The sequence below is a fragment of the Bombyx mandarina genome, chromosome 12 (genome assembly GCF_030267445.1).
Source record: "Bombyx mandarina strain Sakado chromosome 12, ASM3026744v2".
Classification (NCBI taxonomy): Eukaryota; Metazoa; Arthropoda; class Insecta; order Lepidoptera; family Bombycidae; genus Bombyx; species Bombyx mandarina.
In genome coordinates this window covers 912,181-925,934 of record NC_143219.1, presented here as the reverse complement: position 1 = coordinate 925,934, position 13,754 = coordinate 912,181, and the positions used below count along the sequence as shown (strand labels likewise).

The 13,754-nt window shown below is 40.4% G+C and overlaps 3 protein-coding genes across 3 annotated transcripts; 1 reads left to right on the top strand and 2 right to left on the bottom strand.

The window, feature by feature from the left end:
- The first annotated feature begins 999 nt into the window (after positions 1-999).
- On the top strand, positions 1,000-2,031 carry RpL36A (ribosomal protein L36A). Its single transcript, XM_028175203.2, has 3 exons — positions 1,000-1,152; positions 1,296-1,469; positions 1,865-2,031. Exons 1-3 carry the CDS (start codon positions 1,150-1,152, stop codon positions 2,000-2,002), a joined length of 315 nt encoding a protein of 104 aa, XP_028031004.1. The 5' UTR covers positions 1,000-1,149; the 3' UTR covers positions 2,003-2,031.
- Positions 2,032-2,782: 751 nt separating this feature from the next.
- On the bottom strand, positions 2,783-4,545 carry CCDC53 (Coiled-coil domain containing 53). Its single transcript, XM_089731704.1, has 4 exons — positions 4,352-4,545; positions 4,136-4,261; positions 3,811-3,975; positions 2,783-3,429 (listed from the first exon to the last, which is right to left on the bottom strand). The coding sequence occupies exons 2-4, from the start codon at positions 4,190-4,192 to the stop codon at positions 3,157-3,159; spliced, it is 495 nt and encodes a 164-aa protein (XP_089587830.1). The 5' UTR covers positions 4,193-4,261; positions 4,352-4,545; the 3' UTR covers positions 2,783-3,156.
- Positions 4,546-7,738: 3,193 nt separating this feature from the next.
- On the bottom strand, positions 7,739-13,499 carry LOC149501718 (uncharacterized). Its single transcript, XM_089731759.1, has one exon. It carries the CDS (start codon positions 13,287-13,289, stop codon positions 7,902-7,904), a length of 5,388 nt encoding a protein of 1,795 aa, XP_089587885.1. The 5' UTR covers positions 13,290-13,499; the 3' UTR covers positions 7,739-7,901.
- Between the last annotated feature and the right edge of the window lie 255 nt (positions 13,500-13,754).

Here is a 13,754-nt window from a genome sequence, read left to right as displayed (position 1 = left end):
TAGAATCGAGAAGGAGGTTGAGAAGGCGTTTAAGGTTATTAGAGGTTGAGAAGGCGTTTAAGGTTATTAAAGAGGTTGAGAAGGCGTTTAAGGTTATTTAAGAGGTTGAGAAGGCGTTTAAGGTTATTTAAGAGGTTGAGAAGGCGTTTAAGGTTATTAGAGGTTGAGAAGGCGTTTAAGGTTATTTAAGAGGTTGAGAAGGCGTTAAAAGTTTTAAATAAATTTGAAGAGTTTATGTAGGGAGTCAAGAAGGAGTTAAAGACTATTATAGTCAATGTTTTATATAATGAGTCAAGAGGGAAGTTAAGGTTGAATGGTTGTGTGGTTGAATGAGAGTACATGTATGATCAAATTGGAGTTGGAGTAAGAAAGGATTAAAAGTAGCGACATTAAAGATGGTATTAAGTTTGAAAGGTTGAATGAATAGTTGTTGGTTGAATTGAGGGATTAAGTGGAAGTAACGGAATGTAAGTGGTTGTGAGGTTTTAAGGTATGTATGGAAAGTAGTTAATTTATGGTCAGGTTAGCGTTATTCTTTTTGGTATTAAATTATAGACGGAGAAAAATGTGTGCAAGTGTTGAGGGGGTGTGTTGGAGTTTGTATATTAAATGTAATGGCAGGCAACACTTGACACTTGATTAGATTTCGAATATTGGAATTATTTTAAATGTTTTAAAAAACAGATCATTGTATTCTCGTCAGAAAATGTCAGTTACTTCTCATCTAGACACGGCAAGACAAACATGTAATAGTTATATAAAAAATATAAAGATAATAATTGTATAATGGTGTAAAAGTGTTCAAGCAATCTGCAATATAATTATAATGAAGCAGTTGTGTTTTTAAATAGCCCCTCATCACCTAAAGAACCCAATCCCCTAAAATATAACCGTCCAACACGCTGGTGTCCCGGAATACCCCGCTGGACCAGAACCAGCCTGCCAAGTGTTGCCTGCCATTACGTTCATATTCAAACTTCAAAAATGGATTAAATGTATATAGATATTAATGAACATAGCACAATCAACATGGGCTATGCTTACTTTGCCTGTTTAAATCAAACAAAAAAATGTCAGTGTCAAGTGTCATTGCTGGATTAAAGTATCTCTTTTTGACGTTTGTTGATATCGTGCCGAACGAACTCAAAAATGGTTGGTGAATTTGTAAAATAATATCGTATTTAATCGCGAGCAACGCAATAATTAATATTGAAATAAGGCTCTAAATTCAGCCGGGATGTGTTGGTGGTCGAAAATGTGTTGTTATTTCACAAAAGAACGTTTATATATTTCAGGTGAACGTACCAAAACAGCGCAGGACGTACTGCAAAAAATGTAAATGCCACAAAGTACACAAGGTATCACAGTACAAAAAGTCCAAGGAAAGGCACGCTGCCCAGGGTAGAAGACGTTATGATCGTAAACAGCAGGGTTACGGTGGTCAGTCCAAACCCATCTTCAAAAAGAAGGTGAATATAACCCCAGCCAATATAATTCTTAGAATTGGTAATCTTTGGTAAATTATTCCTATGTCAAATGCCAAAAAATCGAAAATCTAAATACCGATAACATTTTTTTAATTTGATATGCCAAACATAACCTAAGTATGTTTTTTGAAAAATAATTAATAATTAACATTACAACACAATATAAATTACAATACCTATTTTAGATTCAGTTTTATTAATATCTAAAATTAAGGCAAAATCAAGAAGTTTTTCATTATGCATAAGTTTGTACGCGAAGTATTGTTTTACATTAAAAAAAGAACCAAAGAAGTTAGTTAAGTTAGTCAATAAACTTGAAACTCACAAGAAAAACAAGATTAATTTTATCACTACAAATTATTTGTTGGTTGTTTTAGGCAAAAACCACTAAGAAAATTGTGCTCCGTCTTGAGTGTGCCGATTGCAAGGTGAGATCACAGGTTGCATTGAAGAGATGCAAGCACTTTGAGCTCGGTGGTGACAAGAAGAGAAAGGGACAGATGATCCAATTTTAAATGCTTCTAATAAATAAGACCATTGCCTACATTTGTGTTTTATTTGACTATCCATATTTCTTGGAGTGACTGTATTTGTGCGTTTAATATGGATGAATAAAGGAATGAATTTTGCAATGGTGACAATTTGACAGGAGGTGTGCTGGTAAATTAGAAAATATGAGTTTGTTTTAAGCATCTTATTGGATACTCAACAAAAAGTTCAGATTAATTTGGTTTTGCTCTAAGAACTTTATCAATATGTAATCAAGGTCACCACTTTGGACCAGATGCATCATTAAAACCTCCCATTTATTGCACCTATACTTTATTACCATCCACATCGTATGGTAATACTATAACTATAACTTCTATGAGTAGGGATAAAAAAATCATGGTTAGCATTAATTAATATGTCTCATAAAAATATTAATGGTATGGCCAGCCTTATTTTTATTTATTATCAGGGTGCTGGCAGAGAACTATTTCTGCAATTACTTAGGATGGTACAACATTTGATGCCTATAGGTGCCTATTATTGTTACTAGAATATAATATAATAGTATCTCTGTAGCATGATTGTACACAATCTAACTAACATGGCCAATTTTACGTCAAATAAATCTCTCATAAATCAATACACCTACTACCCCTATAAGAATACTATTTATTTGCAAAAAAAGGAATAAATCGCATACAACATGTTTCACAAAATAAATTAATTAAAATAGTAAGCATATATCAACTTTCAGAAGTATTTAATGATTTTTTTCTAGGTCCGCCTCTATGTGATCAATAATCTTGCATGATTATAAAATCCTTTATTAAAAACAACATTTTCAACATTTCATAAAAATATTAAAGAATGCTACTTAAATATTTGAGCCTATTACATTATTTAAAGCGATAAGAACAAAAACATTACAATTTTAACAATGAGAATGATATTTTTATAGATAAAAGATAATATTTTCTAAACCTTACGTTGATTATAAATAAACAGAAAAAAAAATATTATTTAATTAATTTTACACTCATGATCCCATTAGATTAGAGGTATCAGAGAATACACTGTTCTATTGTTTGTTCTATAAAAGTAAACTATGGTTTACACACTATGGTTATTTGATCATACTATGCTAACAACACAATAATGTAAATAATAAAATATTATTTTATTTTATTAATTGCTCCAGTATTTCAGGATCGAGACCTTCTAATGAGACTTTGAGTTTCACTGCCTGCAATGGCACTCCGACTTGAACCATTTTAACAAATTTATCATATTCAGGTTTAGTTTTCATTTCTGGTGGGGCTTGGTCTTCTAGTTTTCTTTCTAGATTTTCTTCTTGGAGTTCTGTTTTATTTTGACTCTCAGTAGATTCAGTCTCTGTAACATTACTTGTATTTGTCTGCTTAGGAATGTCTAATTCTGGTATTGAAGATAACTGAAATCAATAAGTTTTATCTATTTATGTATCGGTTTGATGTATGTTATCAATTAAAATGAAGTTTTTGAGGCACATGGGCAATTAGAGAAATGGCATAAACACAACCTGAATAAGGATTATGGTGAAATGCAATGATGCCATATCTTAAAATTAGTAGTAGTCTAATTTCTAATCTGGTAGGAGACCGTTTTTTTTTCAATTCAATTGAAGCTTTATGCATTGCAAATATATCAATAGGCTCCTCTTACTTTATCAGAGCATCAACAGCTTTCCAGTGAAGGTCTTGCAGAACTGGTTTATTACGATTATGATAGAAAATAAACACATTTTATATATCCGTTTTTGTTTACATACAATACTTTATAAAAATATAATCACCTTAGATTCTAACAAAACCATGGCAGCATTAACTTTTTCTAATTTTCTCTCAAACTGCATCAGTTTCTGCTCGCAATTCCTCATAAAGTTATTCAGAAATTGTACATTTATTGTTAGGAAATGATTTACGAATGCCAATGTACGTTTTTGATGTAATGCCGCAACCTGCAATTTGTTTTTTAAATATTAAAAATAAATTATTCTCATATTTATAAAAAATATATTTTGTTTTCTAGAATTAGGAAGTTTAAAAAGATAATCAAGGCCTTGAAGTTTGTACTGCATTAAATTCTACAACAAATAATAATAATTCCAAATTTAAAACCTTAGTTAAATCCGTTTGTGGGGATTCGGATTGAGGTAAATCTTCTTGGATGGTCATTTTCAGTAGAATATAAACAAGACGAAAAAAAGTTTGTCTTGTGGTTTGGAGGTTTGAATTTGTTTTGTTCTAATGAATAAACCAAATTGAATTACATTTCAATATATTGACTAATAGGTCTACGAGTTTTAATTACACTAAGTTTAATATAAAAAGCACCTAATTATTTTACAATAACTTTTTCCTTCCGTGACAGTCGTATTTATTTACGTTAAAAGAGTATATAAGCAAATTAAAAGGAATATTTCAGTAGGTAGGTACATTAGGTACGGTACCACATAAGTCTTACATTATATATTTTATTTACAATTTTACATTTTATTTTTAACACTATTCTTTGACAATAGTGGTACTGTCCAGTCTTTTTTTTTGGTACAATTTTTCCTTACTAGGAAAGGCAAAGGAATCTAAGCCCATACAGCCTTGTCTGTTCTATATAATTTCAGAAATAAATTTTCAAACAAGCCGAAACCAAGTCTTATATGATTTATATTATTATATCCTGAAATAAAATTTCATTAAGGCCGAAGCTAAGTCCTTTATAATTTCTTCCTGAAATAAAAATTTAGTGGATCGGGAGGATCCGAAATGACGTGTTTGGGGCGACGTCGACTGCTTTCCATTCTGTCCGCAAGATCGGGAATGTAGTTACCGGCGGTCACGATGAGAGGGTTCTCGTGTCGTGCCACTTTATCGAAGTGGAAAATTTTCAATAAGGCCGAAGCCAAGTTTTATATATTTTCCAATCTTTGTAAAATGGCAAATTCGAGTTTTACTGTAAAATCCAAGACCAAGACTTTTTTAAATCTTAGCTGAAATAAAAAAAAACAATAAACAAAATATCATGTTATGGACAGAGAAGCCATAACTTCGTCAAATCCTTGTAATCGCATTTTTAGATATCTCCAACTGTTGAATCTATAAATTCACAAATTGGCTTAAAACCTGTCTACTGTCAATATTTGTAGTAGTTCAATTTTTCCCACTGGAAAGGCAAATTTATCATACCATACCATGCCAATGGACTTGTATGCGGCTAATTTTATAAAAAAAAAAATACCATACCATTTATCATAGCCTAATTTATTATTTTATTTTATGAAAAATGATAATATGAAGTAAAATGCAATAAAGTTGATTAATTTGAAACAATAATCAATTGGCATGAAATCTAAGAAAAAATTATGGTTATTTACTGAGACTTTTTCATTGGACTTTTTGCTCGAGATGTCCAACGGCTTTGTTTCATTTTCCCATATTTGTGCACTTTAATAGATACTAAACAGTTAATAAGCCACTGTTATCACACATTTAAACCTGAAGAAACATTAAATAGACAAAATAAAACAATTCACACAATTTCGCTCCTTGCGTACGCGCTAAAGGTCTTATAACTATTAGCTTACTTTTCGTATTTTAATTGTGCTTTTAAGGGAACAAAGCTCACATTCGCAAAGCAGCTGCGCTTGAGCTATTAGATCTTCTTTGGACGCGTTCGCTAAAAAAATCAACCCTCCTGGCTGAGCCTCTGACTTGGTCAAACTGAAAAGGCCTTTGGGTCACCAGTAATCCGATGTTCAAGGAAACCGCCACCTCGCCCCGGGCAACAGTCTCACCAAAGAGGGCACACACGCATAATTGAGTCGATGCTAGACCGACCCTTTCTAAAGCCGTACTGTTCGGCTGACAGATAGGAACCCGTTCTGGGGATGGGCCGGACGACGCAACCACGACTTGCTCCAACAATTTTCTAGCTTCGTCCAGCAACACGGTGGGGTGGTACACTACGGATGACTCCTAGAGGAGCTCCTCTTTCCTCAGAAGGACGAATCTGCCCGACTTCCGTTCGGGCTCGAGGCAGGCTTCGAAAAGCCCCACAACCAATCCCCCAAAGTACCGAAGGCCTGATCTGGTCACGACTCCGTAGGATATCTAACAGCTAAAAGCAACTGCTTCGCGAATGTATCTGTAATAAAATGTCTAATTTTGTAGTAATGAAGGCTTTTCAATCAATGAATACATGTGAAATGGCACAAGTTTGAAAAATTAAACAAACACTGGACGTGTTCACACAAATCATCCACTCCTAGACGTACAGTGATCGTATTTAGTAGATTCCTGTGACCTTCAGCAGGACGTCAGCTCACCTCGTCAAAAGTCTATCCATGCTGCGTCGTGTGTGGCTGCCACTCGAGAATATTTTCCAAATAAGTTCATTGATCTCTCAGTAAGCACCATTGTTTCATTATCAACTCATCTAATATCTACTCGATGTGGTCTTCTTTCATTAAATTCCATTTTTTAACTTAATATTAATTATAAAATGGAATTTTGTGGCACCGACACATCTGCCTGCGACTAATTCTAACGCTGGCAGCGCTGCTTAAACGGCTGAAGACCTCAAACGGCGGAAATATGAAAATCTCTCTAAAGATTTCATTTTTGTTCCGTTTGAGGTAGAAACTTTGTGCCCCTGGGGTCCATCTGCGAAAAGCTTTTTTAAGGACCTTAAAAAAAACTTGGTAAACAGGAGGGTAGTCGGACAGCGGCACGGTCGACATCGGATCCTTATCTAAATCCTAAATAATAATATAAAAGTGAACAAAAAAATAATAAAAACTGTCAAGTTGTGTGGTTTTTTAACAGTGATTTACCGGGACATAATTCAGTTCGTAGTCAAAGCAACAAAAATCAAGAAAACTTGAGTGATAAAAATACGTTCAGCTCGGCCCGCGAAATATTTTTTAATATTGACAGTTACATGGTCGTGACTACATGATATGTGTTAAACAAAGTGTGAAATGTGTAACTAGCTTGTGCAAAATCTAAAAAACTAAAACAAAACTCAGTGCTACGGGATACCTACAAACTTCATAATCTAAAATCCTTTGTACTTTGTTGAGCCACAAAACAGCTGATTTATATAGACGGTGAATAATAAAAAAGTAATAAATTATAATTGAACCGTAACTCAATTAACTTCACTGACGCCATCTAGTACAAATATGCAATAACTCAAGATCAGGCCACAAATAAAACACATTCGTCTTGTTGTCATCGACTTGAAGAAAGCTATATCGCCACCTAGCGGAAATCGTAAATTACATTTAAGACTAATCGATACGACCGTGCATAATCTATTCACACCAAGACGCCAGAAGTTAAGCCGTCAACTAGTTTCGAAAATATCAACGAGATAGCGCTACAGACACAAAAACAAAAAACATGGAAGAAATAAAAAAAATATTGGAGAATATGCAGCAAGAAATTAGACAGTCAAAAAAAGAAATGTTGGAAATGAAAGAGGAAATAAAAACAACTATTATTAGCAGTCTAAACGAAAAATTCGCGAATCTTGAAGCGAAACAAGATATCTTCGAAACAAAAATCCAAAAACAAAACACAGCGATAAAAAACTTTGAGAGATACATTCGACGCAAAAATCTAATCTTGTTCGGCGTTGAGGAACAAGAGAAATCATATCATGAGCTGGAGAATACCATAATAAATTTAATAAATACTTTTGTGTTGTCCAGCTGGAGCACTGGGTATGAATACTCCAGAGGGTCCCACAAACAAGTTCGAAAAGGAATGGTAGCGAGCGAGGTGCGGACGTATTCTCGTGTGTATGCTTCGGTGGTTGCGGGTGAACTGTCGGCGTCAGTCAAGGCGCACGCGCGGCTTGCCAAAAGGAAAGCCCCCTCGGTCGCTACTCTTTGAATCGCGCCGGGAGCCGACAACGAGAGTCCCTGATTGGTCGCGGCGCGCGATCAGACGCGGCTGCCGACGCGGCAGGCGTTAGGGTTGCTATATACTCCCCCTCTAGTCCTGGAGAACGCCCTCGCTCCTGGACTAGGACATCAACAGCCTTAGCTGGGCGTCCACGTTTCCTCTTAGGAATCACAGGTTTGGGTAAGGAGTCTTTGTTACCGTGATAACAGGTAAGGTCTTGGGTATGGTATTTCCCTAATATAATATCAGGCTGTTCGGGGGTTGCGATTGTGTAAGTCGTAGGACTGACTTTTTGGGCAATAATATAGGGACCGTCGCGGCGTGGAAGAAACTTGGCAGTAAGGTCCTTCGATCCTTTGCTGAGAAAGTGGGACTTGACGAGAACCAAATCACCTACCTGAAAGGTGTTGGATGGTCTGCGCGAAGTGTCGGCATACTGCTTTGCTTTATCTTGTTGTATCTCCACGCGCTCTCGAACAGCTGATAACGAGTCTAGGAAGTTCCGGAGGTAAGGTGATATTTGAGGAACAAAGTTTTCTTTATTCAATATAGCACGAATGTCGTGTTGAACTTCTACAGGCGACCGCATTTCTCTGCCGAAGAATAAATAAGCAGGTGACATACCTGTAGTGCGGCACTTTGCACCGTTCAGAGCAAAGCGGATCAGAGGCAGCTTCTTCGGCCATGAGGTGTGGTCCTCTTCTACAAGATGTGCAAGCATTGCTTTTAGGTCTCGATTTTTCCGCTCAGCAGGGTTTGCCTCAGGATGGTATAATGGGACAAAGTTCTGTTTGATTTTCAAAACAGACATACATTGTCGCATCACCGCGGAGACAAACTGGACTCCATTATCTGAAATAATCCTGCGAGGTAGACCAAATCGCAAGAAATACTCCTCAATTAGGAGCTGAGCACAAGCTTCAGATGTAGCTTCCTTTAAAGCATATAACTCTATCCATCGGGTTGCGGTATCTTCTACTAGAAACACCCAACGCTCCCCCTGTTCTCCGACTGGCAACGGGCCGAATAAGTCGATGGCCAACACCTCGTTGCGCTGATTCATAACGGGCGTTTGAAGAAGACCAGGAAGTTTGGCGTTGTTTGCCTTGTAGCGTTGGCAGTGGATGCAGGCTCGCACATAATCCGTGATTATTCTCCGCATCCCTGTGAAATAGTACAATTGCGCAATCTTTTGATAAGTTCTATCAATACCTGGATGGCCAGCCGTCGGTGAGTCGTGCAGTTCTTCGATTATGGAGGGAATTAGGTTTGCAGGGATGACTAGTTGAGGTGACTCGCTATCGGAATCTGGGTTAAAGCGGTATAACACACCTTGGTCCATGACATAGCCTCTGTCGAGCCATCTTTGAGCTGCAACGTCGTCGGTCCCTTCGATCTCTTTGATTACCTTGAACACTTCCGGATCTGACTTCTGTTCGTCACGAATTTCGCTTGGTGACTTCGTGGGTAGGTCACAGATAACCGAACAGACACCGCACTCTTTGCGGGATTCATCGGAACATACCGGTCTGCTCAGCGTATCGGCGACGACGTTTGCCTTCCCCGGGGTATATTGAAATTTGATGTCAAAAGCTTGAAGCTTTAGAGCCCAACGAACTAACCTGCCCGTTGGTGATTTCAGCGATAGCAGCCATCGGAGGGGTTGGTGGTCGCTGCCTATGATGACTGGATTACCGTCTAGGTAAGAACGGAAACGCTCCACCGCCCACACCACAGCGAGAGCCTCTCGCTCAGTGGTTGAATAGTTTCGCTCAGCCGCATTAAGGAGACAGCTAGCGTACTCGATTGGCCTCTCCTGATTTCCGTCACCCTGTAATAGAACAGCGCCCAAGGCGTAGTCACTTGCATCCGTACGCAGGATGAAGGGGAGGCTAAAGTCGGCCTGTATTAGTATGGGAGCTGTGGTCAAAAGACGCTTCAGCTCTTCAAACGCTCTCACCTGCTCTGCGCCCCAGATCCAGATTTGGTTTTTTCTCGTAAGGCGTGTCAGGGGTTCGGCGACTTTAGAAAAATTTGGAATGAATTTTCGGAACCAGGAGCATGTTTGCAAGAATGTCCTGAGGTGTTTAAGATTACTCGGCTCTTTCATTTCGAGCACAGCGCTTACCTTTTCAGGGTCGGTAGAAACGCCTTCTTGTGTAATGACATGCCCCAAGTACTTGACGCTCTGTCTTGCGAAAATGCACTTCTCTCTGTTGAGGTGTAGGTTGAATTCCGCAAGACGATTGAAAACTGTTTCTAGGTCCTGTAGATGGCGCTGGTACCCTTGAGATATTATACACAGATCATCCAAGTACCTTAAAATAGTTACCTCCTGTAACGCGGCGCAGGAACACAAACGATCGATGAGTCGTTGGAAGGTAGCTGGCGCGTTGCGCAATCCGAACGGCATTCTTTTGAAACGAAAGGTACCCAACGGACAGACAAAGGCAGTCTTGTCTCTGTCGCACTCCCTAACGTTGAGTTGCCAGTATGAGGATCGGAGATCAAGCGTACTCATAAAACAGTCTCTCTTCGTGCTCTGAAGCAACTCATCTATGCTGGGCATGGGGTATGAATCGGCCTTTGTTATCGCGTTGAGGCGTCTATAATCGACGCAAAAACGAATTTTACCGTTAGACTTCGGTACCATGAGCGCCGGAGAAGACCAGGCAGATTCACACTCTTCTATTATATCGTCCTGTAGCATTTTATCTATTTCTTCTTTCATCAGCTGTTTCTTTGAAGGATTTAAACGGTAAGGAGGTACTGAAATTGGTGCATGCTCACCTGTTTCGATGCGATGCTCAGCAAACGGAGTTGGACCTCCCCCTGCTCTGAAGATGTGTGCGTGCCTGTCCAGTACGTCAGCGAGCGCTTGCCGCTCAGCTAGCGTAAGGTGAGTACCTTCGTCATCCCTAAGGATGTCTGTAGCGGCGCAGGAAACTTTGCGCGACTTAGGTTCGAAACACAGATTATATTTTACCATCGCATCATCACTGAAGAACCAAACCTCTTCTTTGAAGTCGATTACTACTCCAGCTGCGGTAATAAAATCTATTCCTAATAACGTTTCATTATTGGTGGATTCAGGAAATATGAGGAATGGAGTGGAAATAATTGTCGTCTCTAGGCGTACATCGAGTGTGGTGGTAAAAACGTCCATAATGCGCACCACACCATCGGCAAGTCTGACTCGTTGAGAGGAAACGCGGAGAGGATGGTTGTTCTGCTGGAGGAGAGCGTATAGCGTATGACCCGCGATGCAGTGTTTTGCAGCTGTGTCTATTAAAGCGGTGCCGTCAAAACCCAGTATATTTATGTTAAAAATCGGCCGTACGTCACGACCAATAGGGGGTCCTGTAAGATCGTCATCTCCGCCGCAACCATAAAAACAATCAAATCCTATTACATCACGCTTATTCCCATATTTCGGAAAATTCGGGTTTATCCCGTTTTTATCACAATAATTTTCAAATAATGGTATACAAATCTTACTGTCGCCCGGACATCTTTGATGAACAAAATTTGAATCCTCTGCGACCGCGCAGGTTAATGTTTGACATTGCCCGTTTGTATTGGCATTGCGGCAAAGATGTCCGTCGACGCTAGAAAACATATCCAAATTATTATTTTTGTTGAAAAAAAAATTATCATTTTTACGTTCGGCAACCAAAGAGTTAACATTTTTAGTTGTGACGGCTGAAGGGTTAACATGAGTAATGTTTTCGCTCGGACTATCATTATTTTGGCTATCGTCACTCGATCGATTACATGTTATGCATTTCGTGTTGCATGCAGTGATATTGTGGTTCTTTTCTCGAGAAGAACCTGGGCGATCAATATGAGGTCGATCGGAATTATCACTGTTATCAATAACCTTAAACCGCGAACGATTTGAATTATGGGCAGCAAAATTATAATTTTGTGGAATTCGCCGCTGTTTATACTGTGTGTAGGTATCAGTGCATGCATCACTATTTGGGAAAATAGGTATACAAGTTTCATGCACTAAATTAGAACTATGAATATGGTCTTTTACTGATTTGGCGTTTTCAAATTCAAAACACACTTTTGAATCGACACAATAAAATGACTGATCACTTTTAACTTCACTTTCACTAGATTTCGAGTGAGTTTTATTTTTAAATAAGTTAGTATGAGATTGATCACCTTGTTTTGAATCTAATTTACGACACTGGTTCTTCTCGTGACCGAAGAAATGGCAATACGAACATTTCGGGCGTCGCTTCTTTTCGACGGAGTCAAATACACGCGGCGTTCCGGTAACAAGCGGCGGCTGCGTCGCGGGCTCGTGGCCGGGGGCGGCGCCGCTCGGAGCGCACGCGGCCGTGCGCGCTGCTACTGCTGGCAGAGGGCGGGTGCGTCCGGTGCCGGTCGTCGACTCGTATGGTTTTCTTGTTAATTCTCCCGTCGGTCTTGAGGCATCGTGCTCGTAGCGAAGTTCGTCCGTCGCGTCTTCAATTTGGCGCGCTCTTTGCAGGAGCACGTCGAATGAACTTACTTCGTCGCGGCGAAGTCTCTCCCGTACGCGGCGGCTGAGGAGTCCGTAGATCATGTCCAGCTGGACTTTCTCGCTTAGGTCGCCGGCAGGTAGCTTCGCGAGAAGAGCACGCGTCGCAGCGATGAAACGGTCCGTTCTTTCATCGTTTTGTTGACCTCGTTTGAACAGTTGAGCGTATATACGGTGTGGAGGTCTGCGATCACCGAAAGCGTCTCGTAGGGCTGAGACGGCATCGCACCACGAAGATATGGAGGACTTCACACCCAGCCACCAGACGGCGGCGTCGCCGCACAACAGCATCGACAATCCCCGGACGGCGTTCTCATCCGAGATGTCGGAGCAGTCGCGATAGGCCTCGGCCGCATCCAGGAAGGCATCAAGCGACTCACCTGCAGTCCCACTAAAGCGCGTGGTACATCGAGCGAAGTTCGCGTGTGCATGTGATGCGGGCACTGGTGTTGATGTGTTGTGCCGTATCGTTTCAAATAATGATTTCAAAACCTCTGTTTGGCTCCGCTGTAGTGCCTCTACTATTGTTGACACGTGCTCGCTGGAGAAGGTGGCTTCGGCGGGGGCCACGTGGCTGTCGCCGGATCGGTTGTGGTGATTGGAGCGCGAGGCGTCAGCAGCGCCGATTTCGCAGGCGGGAGACGCGCTCGTAGATGCTTCTCGAAAGGACTCGTAGATTGTGCGCGAGGCGTCGCCGGCGCCATTTTCTTGGGCGGCGGACGCGCTCGGGGAGACCGATCGCGGGACGCGGACAGACGACGGGTCCGTTGCATCATCATCCCTGCGATTTCGGCTAGCACGGTTATCACTTCGAGTGTTCACCATGACCATGAGTTCACAATTGTATTGGCAAAACCGGTACGATTCGTCGACTCACCGCTAGATTTTCCTTACCACGTTGAGGCGCCAGTTTTGTGTTGTCCAGCTGGAGCACTGGGTATGAATACTCCAGAGGGTCCCACAAACAAGTTCGAAAAGGAATGGTAGCGAGCGAGGTGCGGACGTATTCTCGTGTGTATGCTTCGGTGGTTGCGGGTGAACTGTCGGCGTCAGTCAAGGCGCACGCGCGGCTTGCCAAAAGGAAAGCCCCCTCGGTCGCTACTCTTTGAATCGCGCCGGGAGCCGACAACGAGAGTCCCTGATTGGTCGCGGCGCGCGATCAGACGCGGCTGCCGACGCGGCAGGCGTTAGGGTTGCTATAATACACATTTTAACTTCCAATATAATAATTATAGTATAGAAGAGGTTAGAAGACTAGGAAAAAAGAAGGATAAAATTAGACCAATAAAACTACCT

Bases quoted from the DNA above. Each gene is read 5' to 3' on its own strand.
- RpL36A (XM_028175203.2), top strand. The intron at 1,470-1,864 runs GTGAATATAACC...TGGTTGTTTTAG, and splicing joins AACCCATCTTCAAAAAGAAG to GCAAAAACCACTAAGAAAAT.
- CCDC53 (XM_089731704.1), bottom strand. From the start codon at position 4,192: ATGACCATCCAAGAAGATTTACCTCAATCCGAATCCCCACAAACGGAT. The intron at 3,976-4,135 runs GTTTTAAATTTG...AACAAATTGCAG, and splicing joins CACAAACGGATTTAACTAAG to GTTGCGGCATTACATCAAAA. The intron at 3,430-3,810 runs GTGATTATATTT...TATTGATTTCAG, and splicing joins TGGTTTTGTTAGAATCTAAG to TTATCTTCAATACCAGAATT.
- LOC149501718 (XM_089731759.1), bottom strand. From the start codon at position 13,289: ATGGTCATGGTGAACACTCGAAGTGATAACCGTGCTAGCCGAAATCGC.